Raw genomic sequence first — 21,126 nt, 5'->3', positions numbered from 1 at the left:
CAGAATGAAGGAAGGCCGCAGCCATGCAGATGCAGCAGCTCTACATAGTTCACTGATGCGGCTCCCATTAAAAAGCCCTCATTGCCTCAATAAAAAAGGGCTTAACTGGATTCAGCATCAGCTGGCAGCGCTCAGCTTCACCCGCCAGACAATCAATTTCCCCCGAGTGCACCCAGCTTAGCAGCGAAACGGGAGGCGGGGAGGGGGATGTTTCCATTATCTGCTGTCGGGGCAGAGAGAACAGTCGAATGAGGACGGGGTGGGGGCAGATTGTGGATGGGGGGGTTGACTTCTTTAAAAAAGCCATTGACCGGTCACCCTTAGAAATATCCTATTGGATTAGGCACGCTGGGGTGGCCTTCCTCCCTGCCATGGAATGAAAGGGAACGCCAAGCTTTTTCTTCAATTCTACTTCACCGCCACCTGCTGTCAGCACCGCTGCTGCCATTTTTAATGAAATCCTGTCTTTTGGGTGACATTTGGAGATGGCTCCTGCCCAGGGTCCCCGTATCACCCTGGGGTGACAGGGTCTGTTCCCGACCCGCATGGATTGGCCCATCAACAGTGAATCGGATTCAAATGAGATCCCACAATTGGTGGTGGTTGTTTTTTTAGTTTGTATTTTCCACTTCAGCTCAGCCTCTTTCAGAACACGTAGGGGGCGGAGTTTGGCTGTCATTGGCTGATCTGTGTGTGAAATCTCCTCACCCCCATGGAGCCACTTCCTGCATCGTTGCTGCCCATGCACAGGTGCAGGGCCCGGATCAGGAACCCTGCGCCCGTGATGCCCTGTGGGCTGCAGCTTGCCCCTGGCACATAAACATGGGCACATATGGCGGCGTGACATCATCCAGCAGGGTCACAGCGACCAATCAGGCGGAGCTGGATTAAAGACCCGAGAGGACCTCAGCGGAGGCTCTGCTGGAGTTCTAGATGAGTTGTTCACTCCTGGATCTGAGTCCATTTACCTGGTGAGACCAGAAATTCCAACATGGCAGCTGAAAAAACAACCTCCAGCGTGAGAGAGAGGTCAGGGGTATAGTCAGAGGGAGATGGGCTGTAAACGCAGGATGAATTTGCATGCATTTGACCTTTTGCTGCTGATTGGGCAGCTGTGGAGCATCACTGCTGACTGCATTTGGCAACAGAAAGCCGGTGGCCATTTCACATTTCACTTGCCTGGCAGTTTTCCACGGAAACCCTTGCGATAGGACAGGCGGCTTGCAGTGTGGCTGCAGATAAATGGGCGGCTCACAGCGCAGTTCTACCCACCTGCTGAGCTCCTCTCATGGCCCGTGCCCTTTCTGTTGGTACCCTGGCAGGGTAGAACTGCACCACACCGGCAGGCAGCACCAGATTTCCGGCAGAGCCCTGCCACCCTCGTCTGGCTCAAGGAGGGTCCATATGCCCGCCTGCACCAGTTCTACAGTTACATGTATAGTCGTTTTTGGCAGTCTGTCTTAATTTTAGTTTTAGTCTAGTCTAGTTTAACTAGTTGAGTTTCAGTCATCTGAGCATTTTAGTCTTATTTTAGTATTAATCTAGTTTTAGTCAACGACAACTGATGACAATTTTAGTCTAATTTAACACAATGAAAATTGTATCTAGTACAATAGATGTAATTTTTTTTCCTTTTAGCCAAACATATTTCACAATTATAACAATGTTATCATATTACTACATTATGGTTACGCTATTGAATCAACATTTTGTGTGGCTTTTATTTTGCAAACCATATTTAGTCTTGTTTGTATTCGTCAACAATATTACATATATATTTTGTTATAGTTATCGTTACATGACCAGGATTTACAGTGCATCTCATCTCATTTCACACCGGACAGCCCTAAATGTCTCACTTTAAATGGACGGGAATATACTTTATGAACAGAATGTTTCTTCTGCTGATTTTGCTGAGGTTTGTTGTCACTCTTGCACAAGACCTACAGTTATTTCTTTCACAATTAACTCCACAGAGTGAGACAGTTTGGACAGTAACTTTCTAAATGTTACCCGGGGGAGACATAACCTTCCAGCTCACTTGGCATACAGCACATACACAACCCACCCAGTGATCCTGAACCAGTGAGGGGGGGGGGGGGGGGGGGGGGGGGGGGGGGGGGGGCAACCTAAGTCCCAATGATGAGGACTGTTTGAAATTTGCCTGCAGTAGTATTAGATATTTGTGTTCATATGCCTAGGCTATTTCAATAATTACATTTATTTGGAATTTTCTGAACTGTATCCTCGTCAGGATGAGAATATGGTCAATTAGATGATCTTTGACTGCATGTAAGACCAGCATAACACTACAAACCCTCCTCGCTGAAGGACGTGTCTCTTTAATGAGAGAATAGAAGGGCTCAGGCTCGCCCATTTACTTGCAGACTCTACTGTGTTCTGACCACACGCACTCACACACATACTCAGGTTAATACAACACTCCCTGCCCTTGTGCTTATCTCTCTGCGCACCTTCCTCCTCCAGTCTAATCTCACACTGTAAGACGCTGCCATCTTATCACAACACTCATCTTCCTCCTCTGCCTGTTTTATGCTGGCATGGAGAGTTGACTGTCGGATGGAGCAGCAAATTCACTTCCTGCCCAACTGTAACTTGAAAAAAAAAAATTCAAAGCACAAAAGAGAAGAATGAAATAACATGGATTAGAAACTACAGAAGTAATATTGAAAGAGAGAAAGAAGGTTAAAAAGAGCGGAGAGCACAGGCACACTGTTCCTGTCAGATTCTCATTGTCACATTGGGTCAGCAGTGGTGCTTTTGAACCTGACGATGGTGGGTGTTTGATGAATATTACAACAACTGTATGGTAGTAGCTCACTCCCTCAACAAAAGAGTCGCTTTCATGCCTAGTTGGGCGTTTGAATGGTTCAGTTTGAGATTAGTTTCATGTAAACATACATTATTAATGTTATTTTGCTACAAACCCCAAGGATGTATCCTGGCAAAGCATTACTGACACACTGCTAACAGAAGATGGTAATTAAATAATCATTAAAAAACATATGCTAATATTAATAGTACAAAGGTAATGATTATCAGCAAATCTAAGTTTAAAATGTGTTTTTTTTTTTTAAATACAATAAGTCATCACTTTCAGACCATGAATGAAGGGTGGCAAAGACACTACTTGAAACACTACACTACTGGACTATATGCAAAGAGAATTATTGTTGTTATGAGCGATTGTTAATATAAGATGTTTGTAGCTGATGATAAAATTATTATTATATAGCATGCGAGTCTGATTGCACAGTGATGTGAACTCTCAGCTCACAGCCGAGGTGGTGATCTCCTTCTCACTGCCAGGTTGTGATATCCTTCTCACTGCCAGGTTTCTGCCTGTGCCCATTGTCTGTGTGTCTGTGTTTGTCCTGTTGGACCTGTGTGATCTGACCTGATCTCGCAACAGCACTGAGGCTCAATAAGCAGCTGTGTTCCATTCCTTTCACGTTCTGTCTGAGATGGGGCAGGTGAGATGCCCCTGGTCTTAGTACCAGTCTGCTGCTGATGGGACTTGGTTATGAACAGCTGAGCAGGTCAGCCGGGTCTGGTGAAGAACTTCTACAGCCTGTAAAAAGAACAGTAGACCCAGCATTGATCAGAGCGTCTAAATCAGTCAAGTCAGCTCCATCACAGTGTCCTCCATTTTCCAGCCTTTTTCCAAGTGACATCATATTTATTATATTGCACATCTAATATTTCAAATGTATTGACACACTCATTAGAAGAAAAGGTATATTATACAAATATACACATCACAGCATTTCAGATTTTAACGTAGGTGTGACAAATGGGGACAGAGGACCTAAGTGCATAAATCATTAATGGGATTGTGCCCTTAACACAAATAAATACTACATATCATAGATCAAATGGAAAAAAAATGCTGTGATATTGTGTTCGTTTCATATGCCTGCTGTAACTGTCTGTGTAGACAATATATAGACAATAAAGTTTAGTTTGACTAATATCATATTTCTACTCCCATGGATCTGGTTTTGTTTGTTTTCGCCTTATACCTGATCATCTGCGCATAGGAAAATGATTCATGAGCAGTGACACTGTGTCCATCCCGGAGCATGAAAACTTGTGGCCCTGAGATTGCTGGTAACTTTCTAGGCCACGCTGTGTGCACAACGTCCCCTGGCTGGCCCAGTGGCACGGCCCTGGTTAGACTGCAACCTGCCTGCTCCTTTTACCCTGTCAGGACATTCAAGCTAGTACCCGCGGCCAACTGTGATATTTAACCACAGGAATCATTTGTGAAGCATGTGAACACATTTGCTGGGTTTCCTGGCCTGGCCTGGCTCCACACTCTGCATAAATCCATAAATTAGCGTTGAAGGGTGAGAATGCTTGCTGCTTATGCTGCTTGCTGTGGTAAACTGCCTGGCCTACATTGGCTGTTTGTACGGTGCACGGGTGTCCCACAACGCCGCTGACACATATGCTGACAGCTCACGTTGACGCGGGAGGCCATGGGCCTGTCAGCTTGCTGCGGTGGCTGGTGCCTGGTGGCTGGGTGAGGCTGGTGGAGGCGGGTGGTGCGTTATTGGCAGTGACGGCTGGGCTCTGGGATAGGAAACCCATTGTCACCATTGTTTGTGTGTTTAAATCCTCCAGCTCTTGTTCTTTCTGAGCATGCAGCTGCGGATGAGAGACACACAATAAAATGTTCCGTTTTTTAACCTCTTCATGAATAATAATCATGATAATAATAGTAATAATAATAATTATTATAAAAAATGTTGTGCAGGTCAGCAGTTTCCCACGCTCAGCACTAGCCTGGCTGCTCTACCCCAGCACTGGCCAGGCCCAGACAAATGGAAAGTGACACTTGTGTGTGTTGAATGGTATTTGTGGTGACGCTTTGACTACAGATAATAAAGTGTTTGCCCTGAGGTGATTTCACTCGGCGAGCAGCCCCAATGAAACTCACTTACTCTGAGAGAGCGGACGGGTTGAGGGGTGGGCGGTAGAGGGAGGGGGAGACTCGGAGAGGACGGCGGTAAAAAGCGGAGCGGATGGAACTTCGGGATCTGAGCCAGGTGTCTGGGTGTGCTGGCAGTTCTGAATGTGTGTCGTGATACCATCTCCTTCAGCCACATTCTCCCGCATTCATCACAGAGGTCTCATCAAAGGTTAACCTGGTTTTGAGGATCATAGTTCAATAAGATGGGTCCAAGAAGCGGTATCTGTATTGATTAAGGAGACAATCTTCTGTGGTATATTGATAGTTGACATTACAGAATGGCATGCTTTCCAATGTCATGTTCCCCTGTCGTGTTAGCGTGCATGTGCAGCATCTGAAGAGAGCCGCCCCTGCTTCAAAAATGCTTAAAAAGACTAAATCCACGAAAGATGAAGATCAGTTCTTACCAACTGACTGAGAATCTTCTGAGAAATTGTACCTGTGGCTCAGTCCATTTTGACAGACCAGCATGTCCTGTGATTAGTTTGGGCCTGGCGTGGGCACTGTCAGTGCTACCATATTTCACTCTATAATTGGGTGTCTATAACCCGTCATCCATTACAGGCCCTCCAAAATGGCTGCTAAGAGCATAATGTGCTCTCACAAGCAATTGTGTTTTCAAAATTAAATTTTTTTTAACCCATGTGACCATTGGCTCTTATAGTGTTATATAATGTTATCCACTTTTTAGTTTTTAGGGCATATAATAGAGCAGTTTTTTTTCCTGAGCTATGTAGATACCCTTCCCAAATCTATCCCTGCTGTAAATCTTTGATGCCGTTGCCAGATGGTCCCTCAGTCTTTCTTAATGTTTATTTCATGGAACATGAGGCTTTCTCTCAGATGACCTCTAAACAAATTTATTTCAGAAGCTGCCGTTATTCATGCAAATCAGTCCTTTTTAAGGTATGCACACACACACACACACACACACACATATACATACATATATTATACACTCAAACATACACATAAACAGACAATACATCCGGAAAGTATTCACAGCGCATTACTTTTTGTTATGTTAGCGCACTTCCACATTTTGTTATGTTACAGTCTTATTCCAAATTGATTAAACTCATGACAATGTGAAAAATTTGTTTACTTGAGCTTTTGGCAAATGTATTACAATAAAAAAAAAATGTAGAAATCACAAGTACGTAAGTATTCACAGCTTTTGCTTAATAATTTGTGGATGCACCTTTTGCAGCAATTACAGCCTCAAGTCTTTCTGAATATGATGCCACAAGCTTGGCACACCTATCCTTGGCCAGTTCCTCCCATTCCTCTTTGCAGCACCTTTCAAGCTCCTTCAGGTTGGATGGGAAGTGTCGTGCACAGCCATTTTAAGATCTCCAGAAATGTTTAGTCATATTCAAGTCTGGGTTCTGGCTGGGCGACTGAAGGATATTCACAGAGTTGTCCTGAAGCCACTTTTCTATATCTTGGCAGACACCTGGCATTCACACCAAGAATCTTTGTCTCATCAGATCAGAGAGTTTTGTCTCCCATGGTCTGAGAGTCCTTCTGGTGCCTTTTGTCAAACTACAGGCGGAGTGGCTTTCGTTTCATACAGGGCTGATTGGTGGATTGCTGCAGAGATGGTTGTCCTTCTAGAAGCTCTGACAGGGTGACCATCAGGTTCTTGGTCACCTCCCTGACTACGGCCATTCTCCCCTGATCGCTCAGTTTAGATCACCAGCCAGCTCTAGGAACTCAATTTTTATTTTTTGTGTGTGCATGTGTATACACACACACCTGCACGTGTTTGTCAGCTGTCACCCCACTTGAAGCCACTTTGGACCATTATCCAGCTCACATTCACAGAAGAATCATGCAACGATTAAAGTTCAATCATTGTAGAAGTTACATTTCAAATTTATTTGGTCGTTTTTTTCAACAATTCAATTAAATTTTGTTAAATTTTCTGTCAATGTCGACATGATTTCAAGCACAGCTCAGGTCTGTCATGCGTCAGCTGGACCTGTTTATAGCCAGAGGTGAACATTTCAACAATTTCAGCTCCCTAGGGTTCAGTCATGATGAATGTACACCTCTGTTTATGATTGACAGCACCACTGTATGTTGAAGCTGTGTAAAAGTATGGCTAAGAAAGTGAGGAGAACCAAACTCTGGGCATGGCCCTTTTACAGTAGTCGCTCACTAATCAGCTGTTGGTTGCCGTTGTAGAAATCTTCCTTCGACTCCTTTTCTACATTCCTGTACTCCTCTCACATCTCCTCTCCACCCATTACAGGCTTCAATAAAGGAGCCGCCATTGATCAGTCCCATTTTATCACGGACTAACAATAAATCAAGGGTCAAAGATCCTTCTCCTGGAATCTATTTAAACAACTTTCTCAATAAGAAACAGATTTTCAGCCATTAATTATTAATCCAAGAAGCTTCATAACAATGAGGTGGAAAGGCCAAGGCTCTGCTTTAAGGAGGACAGATGAATATGTAGCAGACAGACAAAATTAAGCCTGAAAGTCTTTGTCATGGAGCTCTGGGCTGTTTTTCAGCCTCGAATCTCAGTAATAAGGAACTGAAAAGTTTGAGAACCAACTTTTTTAATCTGCTTTTGACAGAATGGCATGAAAAGGGAAGTGTGTCTGGTGGCCCCTTTGTTTCCATCTTTTAATCAAACACTGTACCAGACTTAGTTAATTAATATTTTCTCTTTTAAAGCACCAACATCAGCCTTGTGATTCAGATTCAGGGCCATGATGTAATGAGGGGACCGTCATTGGCATTTTATTTTGCCCAAAAGTGTGGTTCTGTACTGTAGCATGTGACAGCGTCACCCCCGACATGTCCCCTCAGTCGTGACCCTAGCCACGTAATGAAGGGCAGCGTGGTCAGTTGGAGGGGGTGGCTTCATCAGTCAATCCAGGACCACTCTGTGTCAACCCCTGTCAGTACTGTCCCCACTGCCTCTTGTCTTTTTAGAGGGATGGTCACAGCAGTGCAGTGTGTGTGTGTGTGTGCGTCTGAGAGAGGATGCAGCTAGTTCTTGCTTCTCTCACTTGGGTGCATGGCACTAATAAGGCCTGGCATTTGGAGATGAGCTGCTCCGACACGCGGGCATTGTGTGCCAGGCACTGGGTGATTAGGGACGAAGGTCAGGCTGCTAATTGCCACCTCACCACCCCTCCACTCCCTGGCATGCTACTGGTTCTGCGGCGCGGTCCCGTCTCTCCGTGTTTATAGTGCCGCATTCCTGGATCCCACCGGACTGAGAATGGTGGCGGCGTTTGGGAGTATTTAACCACCTCCTGCACGGTAGAGAAAAATGGAAGACAGGGCTACAGATGCCTCCATCCCCGAGGGAAATAATTAACTTTACAATGCTGTAGCAGTTGAAACGAAGCTAGTGTGAAGCATTTAGCCCACGAGGCATTGCAGGCTGTCGCCGGCATGGCCACCTGTTGTCTCTCGCTGGCCTACATTTCCGCAGCATGCAGCAAACAGAAGAACACAACATGCTCCACTGATGGCAGGAGACTCTCAACCGCAGCTGCCTCCCCTGGTGCCTGCACTTCTGTTTGTTTGTCTGTGCTTCTGTGTGTGTGTGTGTGTGTGTGTGTGTGTGTATGTTTGCTTGAGTTCATCTACCCTGTATGCATCTGTTTGTGTAAAAGAAAACCAAATGATGAATAGGTAAGAGTGTGTATAAGGCTGGCAATCGGGATGCAGGAGAACAGAATTTTCCACATGATATCAAACAGACTTATGGGTAAGAGCAGCTATCATAATGTATTAAAAATGAATAATGCTTTCAACTAATTGTAAGATTGTCAGCTTGCTCCTGTAAAAGGCAAATAAATCAGTATTGAGAAATCCAGAAAACCTTGAGCCTACATTCAACTGCATGGACACTTGATAAGTGTGTGTGTGTGTGTGTGTGTGTGAGTATGAATGCATTTCTGAGCATCTTCACCTGTGACAACAGTAAAGAAAGTGCTTACACTGTAGATGGGAACTGGGGTGTTAATTTGCTTCCTCCTCCTCCTGGTTCTAATGACCAGCAACCTTTGTGAAGTGAAGATGGCTTGTGCAGACCCTGAAAGGGCCCCTAATCCTTGTGGCCTGTGATGTGTGACGCCCTTTGATGGCAGGTCATGTGCCACCAGCCCAGGCTGTTGACTAACAACGGGAGAGGAGCAGCAGGAGCTGATGGGCAGACGAGAGCCAGAAATGAGACGTCCTTTATCGAAATTCTCCTGTCTGTGGCTTTTATTGCACTGAGACAAGGGCATGTTGCAGTGGGTGGCTGCAGGAGAGGGTGCAAACTTGGGTATCGCTGCTTAAATCAACCATGTGGTGATCAAAGACATTTGCTTTCTTTCATGTAAAGAAGATGCAAAAAAAAAAAACTATATTTTTTGGATGTGGACAAGCTCCACAGTTTTGAAATCGTCATTGCTCTACCTTGTCAAAGCAGCAAATGAAGTCTGCCTTTGGTTTTCAACCCACCCACCCCCGTCTCCTTCGATCTGTCTTTGAACATCAAAGTGCCGCGCACCGTGGCTGCTGCTCAGGAGGGTGGGAGTTCCGTCCCTGCTTTGGCTGGATGGATGGAGGGAAGACTGCCCTCATTTGCTCTGACCCAGTTACGCCTGAGACGTACACAAGGTCAGCCACTCACACCTGGAGGATCAAAGATCCCCCCTTAACCCCCCTGTGGGACCCATTTCAGTGTGAAAAATGACACTAATATTGTTGTTTTAAATTGAGATTCTCTGTGGAGAATCTCAATTATGGCTGTTTCAGTGACATCACACTGTAAAAATGCATAACTCAATATACATATTTATTACTGTGAACTATAACCAAATGATTTATTTATGAATGTAAATTCAATGAGTGTGGACAAATCTAACTGTAGCTGTTGTACAATCTTAGTTCTAACATTCTGTTAATTTAAAATGAAGTAAAACGTGTATTAAATGATACACCAGCAACCGTGGTTATTTCACACACTGCAATGAAGATCATTTGAGTTGAACAAGTTCCCTTTCATGGTTCGTACTCTGCTTTTGTTCAGTAGAAATCCTTGGTACAGACGATCTAAGGCCCTGACTCTTATCTTTTCATTATCGTTGTTTTTCATCCAACCCCTGATTAAGGAGTTCATGTCCTCTGAGTGTCCTGCTAAGCCACATGAAGGATTTAAATGCCCTTTTCCCCAATTCAGATCCTCTGCTCAGAACTATTCATGATAAGGGGTGAAAAAGGCAAATGTCTTCTCATTTAATAACTTGTTCGTTAATCAATATATTTATTTACAGTTGTGAACATCATACAAGAGTGAACTGTGCAATACTGTGCATACAAGAGCTGGAACCTCCAGCAGTAAACACAAGCTCTTCAGCAGGAGATTTGCTGACTTCAACTTTTTGAGCAGTTCATTAGAAAAAAAAAGAATTTTCATGCTGTTCTGCAAAAAAAGGATTTTTTCCACCATACAGATTGTCATTTCTGGCAGCTGATTTATCACTTGTACATGGAAGGTTTTTCTTAACTCTCAACTCTCTTTTAGCAGCACTGAACTAAGTACCCATGAAATTGCCTGAATAAATCCAATCTTGGCACAATTGCTCTGTGCACACGCACATTGGGCTTTTAGGGTACTTCCATGTTGGGCTCCCTCAGCCCATGACGCTCAAATAAAAAAAAATCCTAGATCTGAATGAATTAATTATTCTTATTAAATTCTTTGTTCTTTACATAGTTGAATGTGCTGACAACAAAACCGCACATAAATTATTGATGGAAATAAAATTGATCAACCCAATTTTGGTAGTAGCCTAGTGGTAGTAGCCTAGTGGATAACACACTTGCCTATGAACCAGAAGACCCAGGTTCAAATCCCACTTACTACCATTGTGTCCCTGAGCAAGACACTTAAGTTGCTCCAGGGAGACTGTCCCTGTAACTACTTGATTGTAAGTCGCTCTGGATAAGGGCATCTGGTAAATGCTGCAAATGTAAATGTAGGTCTGGATTTGGAGTCACGCTCAAAAATAGTGTTGAACTTCGATGTAAAGTCCTTAAAAACAACTCAAAATGAGGCTCAGTAGTGTATGTGGCCTCCACGTGTCTGTATGACCTCCCTACAATGCCTGGGCATGCTCCTGATGAGGTGGTGGATGGTCAGACCTGGACTAAAGCATCCACCAACTCCTGGACAGTCTGTGGTGCGTTGTAGTGTTGGTGGATGGAGCAAGACATGATCTGCTCAATTGGATTCAGGTCAGGGGAATGGGCAGGCCAGTCCATAGCGTCAATGCCTTCGTCTTGCAGGAACTGCTGACACACTCCAGCCACATGAGGTCTAGCACTGTCTTGCAGGAACCCAGGGCCAACCACACCAGCATATGGTCTCACAAGGTGTCTGAGGATCTTATTTCAGTACCTAATGGCAGTCAGGCTACCTCTGGTGAGCACATGGAGTGCTGTGCAACCCCGCAAAGGAATGCCACCCCACACCATTACTAACCCACTGCCAAAATGGTCACTCTGGAGGATGTTGCAGACAGCAGAATTTTTCCATGGTGTCTCAAGACTCTGTCACGTCTATGTGCTCAGTGTGAACCTGCTTTCATCTGAATACAGGGCACCAGTGGCAAATTTGCCAATCTTGGCGTTCTCTGGCTAATGCTAAATATGCTGCATGGTGTTGGGCTGTTAGCACAACCCCCACCTGTGGATGTCGGACCCTCATACCACCCTCATGGAGTCTGTTTCTGAGCGTTTGAACAGAAACATGCACATTTGTGGTCTACTAGAGGTAATTTTACAGGGCCCTGGCAGCGCTCCTCCTGTTCCTTCTTGCACAAAGGTGGAGGTAGCGGTCCTTCTGCTGAGTTGTTGCCATCCTACGGCCTCCTCCACATCTGTCTCCTGGTAGTGCCTCCATGTTCTGGACAATATGCTGACAGACACAGCAAACCTGCTGGCCACAGCTCGCATTGATGTGCCTTCCTGGATGAGCTGCACTACCTGAGCCACTTGTGTGGGTTGTAGACTCCATCTCATGCTACCACTAGAGTGAAAGCGCTGCCAGCTTTCAAAAGTGACCAAAACATGTCTAAGTGTTCCCTTTATTTATTTGAGCTGTATATTTCTCACACAAATATTTGAGAGACAAAATAGTTTGTAATTTGTATTTTATTTGGTTTCAGTAATAAAATTACTGAATAATTAAAACGGTGATTGTGCTGCTGGTGAAGTATGGTTGGATGCCATCAGTCATGTGACTAATGTGGGTACGCCACATTACACATTGACTGTGGCTGATGAGTAAATATTCATATAATGTTTAATCCAACTGAGGTAAACTATTAGAATTACATTTTTTATTACATTTTTACTTGTACTAATTTCGAGGACTCCGTTTATAATAGCATAGACTAGTATAGACATTTAATGGAACAGCATCCTTCAGTGTAAACCCTGATATTATGTGTATTTTAATTAGAGCTGTGCAGTATAAGCAGTATAAATGGTAAGCAATATTAATTTGTCCAATGAGAGGGATTTTGATTATACCGGCCTAGCACAGAAATATCCGCTCTGCGGTATATCAAAGCCACATCACCTGCTTGAAACTATGCCTACTTGCAGCACGAGCCATTAGTTTTGGGTGAGTGCATGGCAGGGATTCCAGGGATGCAAAAAAGTCCTAACTTTGAGTTTCCAAAAACATCTGGCCTTAAATATCATCAAAATGACTAGTAATCCTTAAAGCTACATCTTAAAGGTCTTAAAAATACTGCAAACCCAATAAATAAAATCAAAACAAGCCTTTTAGCTGTCAGTAATTCACTGATCAAAGTTCCATGTCTGTGCTGCACAAACCCGGAAGTGCGCCATGCATACATAAAAATGACCAGGTCCTAGCCTGTTTGTGGCCTGTGCAAAAGTCATTACGATTTCAAAAAAAATGTTGATGTATCTGTACAAAGTTTATTATTCAACTTCCTGCTGCAGTGCCTTTGCTATGGACACGCGTTACCCAAAAACAGTTACATTTAAATTTACTTATCAAATTATATACCGTCTACCGTCTATGGTTGAATTTATATCGCAATATGAATTGTATGCCATATCGGCCAGCCCTAATTTTAATAAAATTGACACACTGGATCAGCTCTCCTGTGATTGGTCTAATCTGACTGGAATCCAGGTTAGGAATTCCCAGCAGGTGGTGCTGAAAGGTTTTTGGTTGAGGTCTGACTCCTCATTAAGAGTTGGTTGGGTATTGAATAATTGAGGTATTCCCATGGCCAGGGGGGCTAAGACCTGATGATGCTACTTATAAATCGGAACTGTGTCACTGCAATTAAATAAGCCTTTATCAAACCCCTTGCTCTCTTTCTTTCTTTTCGTATTTCTAAGGTAACCCAGTTCTGTGCCAAAGTGAGTAATTTGACAAAGCACTGATTTAACAGTGCCTAAGGTGGCTGCTTTCAACAGATTGAATTTTTTTTAAAAGATCCATTTGCCAGGGGATGAGCCTCTGCTGGAAGCTTTTAGTTGAAGAGCTGTGATGGTGGGTGGTTGAAATGGGATGTTTAGAGAAAAAAAAACACACGACACCTGATGTACGACATAATTTTAATGCTGCGTCTACCCCGCTTCACTAGAACTGTATAATAATCCACTGCTCTCCCACCTAGAATTTGCTCACATTCGTCCAAAGGTCGTCCAATTATCCCACCCAATTGTTTAATTTAGCCCAAATGCGGTGATTAAAGAGCCTTCTTCATGCATGTTCTCTGCCCATAGTGTCTCCATATAACAAGGCATACAAGGTAGCTGCTGGTCAATTGTTTGGACATCTAGGACAAGTTTGGCCCACCACTCAGGCCCCACTTGATTAGTGATTAGTAAAAGTGTTTCACATGTTTTTTTAATGAAATATTCCTTTGATTTGCAATTGTCAGTCACCAAGTCAGGTGATGCATTTTACTTATTGCAAGAGAGATGCGACAATAGATGCTGAGGAGGTGGATGCAGAGGCTTGGCTTGTGTCGGTCAGGTATAACTTTTAAGGCCTGATTACAACTCTAGTTGGATGGTGCAGATTTAGGCAAGCATACATGAAGTCAGTGGAGTGAGTGTAGAAGTCAGTGTTCGAGAAGACAAGCCATGTAGCTAGATTCTAGGTCAGCTAAGGAGGTTGAACTTGGGGCAGACTTGTCAGGAGAGAATTACATAAACCTACCATTGAAATAATAAGGAACTGAACAAGTACCTGAGTGTCCACTGTGGCAATAAACGGACAAATCTTTCTGATGTTGAAAAGGAAAAATTGACATGAACAACAAGAATTTGCAGTACGAGAGGAAAATATTTGTGGTTGCTTGCAACTTAAATGGAGTCCTTCAGAGTATATGAAGTAATCTCTATCTTATGTCTCCATCTCTCAGGTGAGCTGCCAATAGCCATGCCATCTCCACGATACCCTAGTGCAGCCGAGCTGGATGCGTATGCCCAGAAGACAGCCAACAGCCCATTGTCCATTAAGATCTTCCCAACAAACATCAGGGTCCCTCAGCACAAGCACCTTAACCGCATGGTCAATGGCTACGATACAACTGGCCAGCGCTACAGCCCATACCCCCACCTACAAATGGGTGGCTACCAGGGCCTACTAGCCATTGTCAAGGCCTCCTCTTTGCCATCTTCCTCCTACCCCTCCTCCTTAACATCCAAGGGTATCCTGAAGAATGCTGAGGGCCGTCGAACTAAACTCTCCCCAGCCCAGATTGCTGTGGCACCCTACCCACCTCCAGCAAGCAACAGCACTTTATCCCATGCCCATGGACACATGGTCTACCATGCTGGACCGCCAAAGCTTCAGGAGGGAGTTGCCAACACTGCCAGCACTGCCATACCGGTGCCTCCAAATGTGACAGTAGCTGGCTCAGTCATCCCTGTCACAGGTGGAGGGGGGCGAAGCCTGGCTTTGCCACCACAGTCCAACCTCCCCTCAATTCAAAGCATTATCTACCAGATCAATCAGCACTGCCAGGCCCAGGTGCTGCAGCAAGCAGCTTGCCAGGGAGGGTTGCCGGGCCTGGGCGTGCCCTCCAACAGTCCCTCTAAACAGACCGGAGCCGCGGTTGTGGTTGGCGGGGTCTCTACTGGATCATCGAGTGGCAATTTTGTGGCAAGCATGGTGGCACAAGGTGGTCTGGCATACACGGCGGGGGCAGCGGCGATACCTGGGCAGGTTGGCGAGGGTTTGAAGGGCGAATCTGTGTATTCAGAAGGAATGGATTACATACTGTGGCAACAGAAGCAGCATCAGCAGCAGCAGGCTGTCCTCCGCATGTATAGCGCAGGCAGCAGTGGGGGTGGAGCCATCAGCAAGTCTCCTGAATCTTGTGCACCAGGAGGTGGAGTCATGTTGGCAGGCTCCTCCTCATCTTCCTCCACTTCTAGGCCTTACCCCCTTACAGCTAGTGCCAGTGGAGGGGCAGGGCTGGACAAGGTCACCTCCTCTCCTTTGAACTGTGTGGGTATGCATGGCAACTTCTCGGTGGGCCAGTACTTTGCCCCGCCCTGGAACAGTATCCTGGTGACCCCCGACAGTGACTGCTACAATCCCCAAGAGCTTCCAGGAAATGGGGGGACTAGCGCCGTGGCTCTATCGATCACAGGAGGGCCGGTGACTGGGCACAGGGAGCTGGGCTTCCCCCACCATCATCATCTCCATCAACACCACCTTCACCACCCCCACCCGGCTATGGACAGTGGCGGGGCCCTATGCTGCGGCCTGCCCAGCAAGAGCCTGTGCAACGCTTCCGTACTCAGCAGCAGCTTGCAGTCTCTGGAGTATCTGATCAATGACATCCATCCGCCCTGCATCAAGGAGCAGATGCTGGGCAAAGGTTATGAGACGGTGTCAGTACCGCGGTTGCTGGACCACCAGCACGCCCACATTCGCCTTCCTGTTTACAGATAAGAGTGGGTGGCTAACACTGCCGTGGGTTTTCTATCAAGACATCTCAATCAGACATGGAACAGACAACATGGGTTACCAGGGTTACCAGAGGAGATAGAGTTCAGAAGAAGGCGTTTTGTGTTGCTGTGAAAATCCTGAAAAGCCAATGGGTGCCTCTGCTCTGTAACTGGCAGGTGGGTTTTAGTCATGGGATAAATATGGGGTTTATCACCCTTTTTGTCTGCCAACAGGGACTAGATTGTTTTGTTTATTATTATTATTATTATTATTATTATTATTATGTTTTCTTTTTTGTGGTGAGAGTCATCACATTATTTGAAGTGAAAGACAGACTCCAGTCCAGTTAAGGGTGTCGGTCTGAAGGTAGGGGCTCCAAGGGGATCCATGCTTGGTGGCTTCATGTTACAGTACACATTACACACACATAGACAATTACTCTAACTGTAAGAAGATAACGCAGGATTCATAATCATTTAGAGGTATGAAATATGACATTGAATGGAATGTTTCTGTAAATCATTCTGCAGACATGGATTTTTTTTTTAACTGCACTGCTTGGGGTTGAATTTTGTGAATTTGGAGTGGATTAGTCTGATTTATATTTAGGAAACTTGAAAACTTGAACTTATTTTTGTTGTTATATATATTTGTAGATTATATGGCTGCTAAGGGAACATGTCTAAAATGCTTTTTTTCTTCTCCCCCTCCCTTCTTTTTTCTTTTCCCTTTGTTTGGCTAGTTTTTGGTGTCCTGGTGGCGTATTACTGTTCAGGTTCTTGCAGAACCGCAAACCTGAGTTCTCATCTCTACACTGGAAACAACACTCAAAATAGTAATAAAAAAAAAAATTATAATAATTAAATCACAGAAACAAGAATGTTTTTCTATTGTTAATATCTTTATTATTATGATTAATGTTGTTTTATTGTAATTATTGTTTTAATTTAAATCCCCAGACTTTTGAAAGGTTTCACTTCCCTGGAAGTTGACTTCAGGTTAGGCCTTTGGGAATCAAAAACCACAAATGCAGAGTGCAAGTTATTAAGCTTGCACATGTGTAGTTCTGCCTGGCTTGGCTCTGAAATGCATTCGCATTGTGATAGCCTCAGGATCGATCACTTTTTACAGCATTAGGAGTGGGAATTTTACCTGTGGTACTTTCCAGCTTTTTCTCTCAATCTTTTAAAAATAATATATGAAAATATATCTATATCTTTAAGGGTAAAACAATCATGCTGTTCTCTGACTTGGGTGGTGAGGTAGGTAGGGATGACAGGGCCTATTCAAAATAGGAAAATGGCCCTGGCCCATCGCTGGCTTTGTCTGAACACTGAAATATTTATTCTGACTGTGACTTTCCTGTGAATGTACCGCACTTAAGTTACTGAGATGTCTGAATGCTGCCTTGTGGGACCAGAATGGTGGTGGGGGTGAAAAAACTAAATAGAATAAGCTCAGTCCTCATCCTGCATTAGCATTTGAATCTCCAAAAGAGCGTCTCAGTCAGAAATCTGTAACAGTCTAGAGTAATAAAGTGCAATTATTATGACTGTATCAAATTTTTTTTCTCTGAGCTTACACCAAAAAATGTACAAAAAAACAACAAGCAAACAAAAAAATCAGCTGTGACTGCATTCCCTTTGTACCACACCCTTATTCCCCTCCTGTATTTGAGGTGTGAAATAAATGGATTTGGACATTATATTGGAAACCCTCATCATTGCGTTGACCGTTGTCTTTCTTTCTGAACTGCCAGCCATCTGGATTATTGGATCTTAGGCCCAAGTCCATGTTCTGGAAGTACATAGCTGATACCGATTGAAATGTCTGTAGAAGACTGAGTGCTGGTGTGGAGAGGACCGTATGTTTGGAAACTCAGGAGCCACATTCATCAGTGCACAACATCCAATATATACTACATCCTTACTTCCTGTCTAGAATAGACTGTCATTGGTCATGGGCCTGTTGACAGTTCCTATGTTCTGCGTGCAGATTTCATTTCTGTAAAAATGTAGGTGCCCACAAAAGCTTTTAGCTCAGTCCAATTTATTGCACCCAATGAATGAAAATGTTTGCATACTAAAAATAACCTGAATAACCTGATAGATATAGCACGTTTAACTACATTTAACAGTATAGACATCTGTAATGTGGCCATTGTATAATTTATTGTAGAAAAAATTCTAGTCTGCTATAGCTGGAACCAGTTTTGCATCATCCTTGTGTCCAGCTGACTTGAAAGGTTACTTTGCTTTTTTGCTATGTGAAGATGGAAAATGTACAACCCAGGAGGAGGAATGTTCAAAAATGGAAATAAAACCTCTCACAACTGCTGCGACAGAACGCACTGCTTCTTACTCCGGGTATAAACATTTTGACATATTTTCTGAACGCTGTGTGCACACAGATCTCACCTCTGTCACCGGCGAATCAGAGCACAGCTAACAGCTCGCTGCATGATGCTGGAATTAGTAGCCGTCTGCACAGACCTCTGTGCTGTCAGTGAGGTGGACTATATTGGGCCATTTCATCAGGGTTGAAGTATTGATCCATTGTCAGAGCTCCGCCGTGCAACTCTCAGAGCAACAGTTACAGTAAGGTTCTTGTAAAGAACCTTTTTTTGCACACATGCTGGCTTTTGAAGTGAAGTAATAGAACCTGTTGTCTTTGTGGAAGATCCAGGTTCAGCATGGTGAGAATCTGGACAGGGTTTCTTTTCAGGTTGTTTTCTCCCAGTTTCAGGATAGAATTTGAAATCACTGTTCAGTTCTGTTATATTCACTATCTAACCCAGGTACACATCTTGCTTAAACATATATGTAAATATAGGGACAGAGAGGGGACAGGAGGAGCTTGCTTTACCTCTCAAAAGAGACGCAAGCATGAACTGGAGCGGGCGGTGGTCAACTCTGAGTCCAGAATTAGTCCATACGTGTGCGGAGACCTTTACCTTCAGAACTCGTTTCTGAAAACGCAACATGAAGCCAGAGAGAAGACAGGAGGGTCAGAGAAGCCCTGAAGCAGGAAGCCGGCCTAGTTGCTAATCAGGATAATTGCAGCGTGGCTGGTGCCACAGCCTGTGTGACTTTGTGGCCCTGTGCTCTGATTGGCCCCTTAGGCTGTGTGAACAGGGCTGCTCCACCACTCCCATGCAGCGGGACACCGGCAGGCCCACGAAAGATCATTCCTTCCCAAACAAACAATTTTGTCTGACCGTAGAATGTGGTTCCTTATTTATACATTAAGCTGCTTCCATTTTACTCTAAAATAAAGTTTTAACTAGCTCTTATTTAACTAACAACATGCCTGTCCATCTTCACTGCCGATGAACCCCGTTCCTGATCCAATTCAGCCAGTTCGTCCTGGTGATGCTTGGTAATTAGCTCATGTCTCATTCAGCAGCTCTATAAAAAGGCTCCTCTGCAGCCCTTCACCTACCTCCTGGGCCACTAAAGGGGCGAGATGCTCTGTCAGGGCAGTATGGGAATTCTCACTGAGTCCGGGTTCAGTTCAACATCATTTCTAACAGAGGAAAGGAAGACTGCCACAGAAACTAACCGTTGTCCCTTTTGGGTCTTTAACTCTAAAAACTCTAGACTAGAGGCCTCTGGTGTCCGATTCCCAAAACTTCACTTTCTTGCACTCTTCTTCCTAGCACTGTGCCTGCTAATGCTTGTTTTGTGATCTGTCCAAGGGGGAATGTTTTCCATCTGTCATTTTCAGAGATTTGGTTGGATCGCTAATAAGGAATATTAATGAGAGGGTTCAAATATTAGGTGCCTGGTTACAGTTAAGCTTTAGTCAAGATTTATTCTGCACTTCAGATGGTATAAATTAAATACAAAAGTCAAACTGACTTGGTTCCCACTCAATATGGGATTAGCCTGTCAGTCTTATTATAAAATGGAATGTGTCACAACCCTCTGAAACAATCTGGCCTACAATTTATGCATATTCAAGGTTTCCACTTTCCAAAGCCTGGGGATTTTTTACAAGTTTTTTTTCCTGTCATGCTGGTACTTTGTCTGAATTTCACATGATCTGCCAAAAGATGAGGAAATGGGATGTATCTTGAGCTGATTATGAAGATTGTGGAACTCTGTACTCTTCTGTTGTCAATGCTGTATTTATCTGAATGGTGTTGCCTCCTCAGGATAAGATATTTGCAAATGCAAAGTTCCAGTAATAATTTATGCCCCTGCTGAGAATAAAAAATATCATAATGCTGGTAGATCGTCAAACTTGCCCAGTTACGTTCCTGAGGTTGACAAGCCTCTTCCGGACCCTGTTTTTGTTGAAGCACATCTAGTACGGGTCAACTGAACCAGTCTGGTCTGAGTGCTGACCACCACTGCTGACTCGACAGCAATGAACCAAATGTGACTGTGGCCATTTAGCCATCTGACAGCATGACCCATCTTTGTGGAATCCCTCTCTGTCTGGATATCTGTATTTACTATCGCCCTAATCCCTGCTTTCTCAGGACTAAACCCTTTTATTTTCATGTAGACATCTTTTATTCTCTCTCCTCTCGCACTCTGACATCAAACAAATAAAGCTACCATTTTGTACACCAGGACTCGGTGGACGTTTGACTCCGTTGGTGTTCGTGTTTTATTTTATGTAAAGTTGAGAGTGAAGTGATTGTCATGGTGAAACACTGCAAGGAAATGTGTGGGACGGCACCTTGATTAAGGGGACCTGACTGGCACCTTGGCGGGCCACCACTGCCCCTGCATTTATACTTAATGACAGGAAATCATTTGCTTGCTTTATTAAAAGAGGGTGAAACCGCTTCCGCTCCGGTGGCCACCCTGCCAGGATGGAACAGCTGCTGGGAGGCAGCGGCGCCGTTTCTGAACGAGGATTGACCCACTTTTACCCCTGATTAGTCGGAGTTCAGCATAAAGCAGCTGCGCCGTCGCTCCTTCCATTCGCTGCTTAGACGTTTTCCTCTTTCACTTGATCTCTTCTGTGACACGTTTCCCATTAACACAAAGGCTACCAGGCGAAGACATTTCATTCCTGTCAGTCACAGCATGCTCGGTGAAGGCCAGGCACCGTTCTGACGACATGTGGCATTTCGACTGAACCACCTCTGTCACCGGGGTGTTAAATAGCTCAATCAGATTGTCCTATTAGAGCTAAT

The 21,126-nt window shown here is 44.3% G+C and overlaps 1 protein-coding gene across 7 annotated transcripts in view; it reads left to right on the top strand.

The window, feature by feature from the left end:
• The window catches only part of fam222aa (family with sequence similarity 222 member Aa), a 42,401-nt gene extending 21,845 nt beyond the window's left edge, over nucleotides 1-20,556 (top strand). For 5 of the 7 annotated variants that reach the window (XM_028995242.1, XM_028995246.1, XM_028995244.1 and 2 more), the window contains one exon: nucleotides 14,437-20,556. In XM_028995242.1, coding sequence (XP_028851075.1) covers nucleotides 14,437-15,977 — 1,541 coding nt within the window. In that variant the 3' untranslated portion in view covers nucleotides 15,978-20,556. Of the gene's footprint in view, nucleotides 1-9,406; nucleotides 9,635-14,436 lie in introns of those variants that run through there. The other 2 variants (XR_003751180.1, XM_028995248.1) reach the window with 2 other exon arrangements.
• Nucleotides 20,557-21,126: the final 570 nt, after the last annotated feature.

Source organism: Denticeps clupeoides, chromosome 11 (genome assembly GCF_900700375.1).
Source record: "Denticeps clupeoides chromosome 11, fDenClu1.1, whole genome shotgun sequence".
Classification (NCBI taxonomy): Eukaryota; Metazoa; Chordata; class Actinopteri; order Clupeiformes; family Denticipitidae; genus Denticeps; species Denticeps clupeoides.
This window is presented reverse-complemented; position numbering and strand designations above follow the sequence as displayed.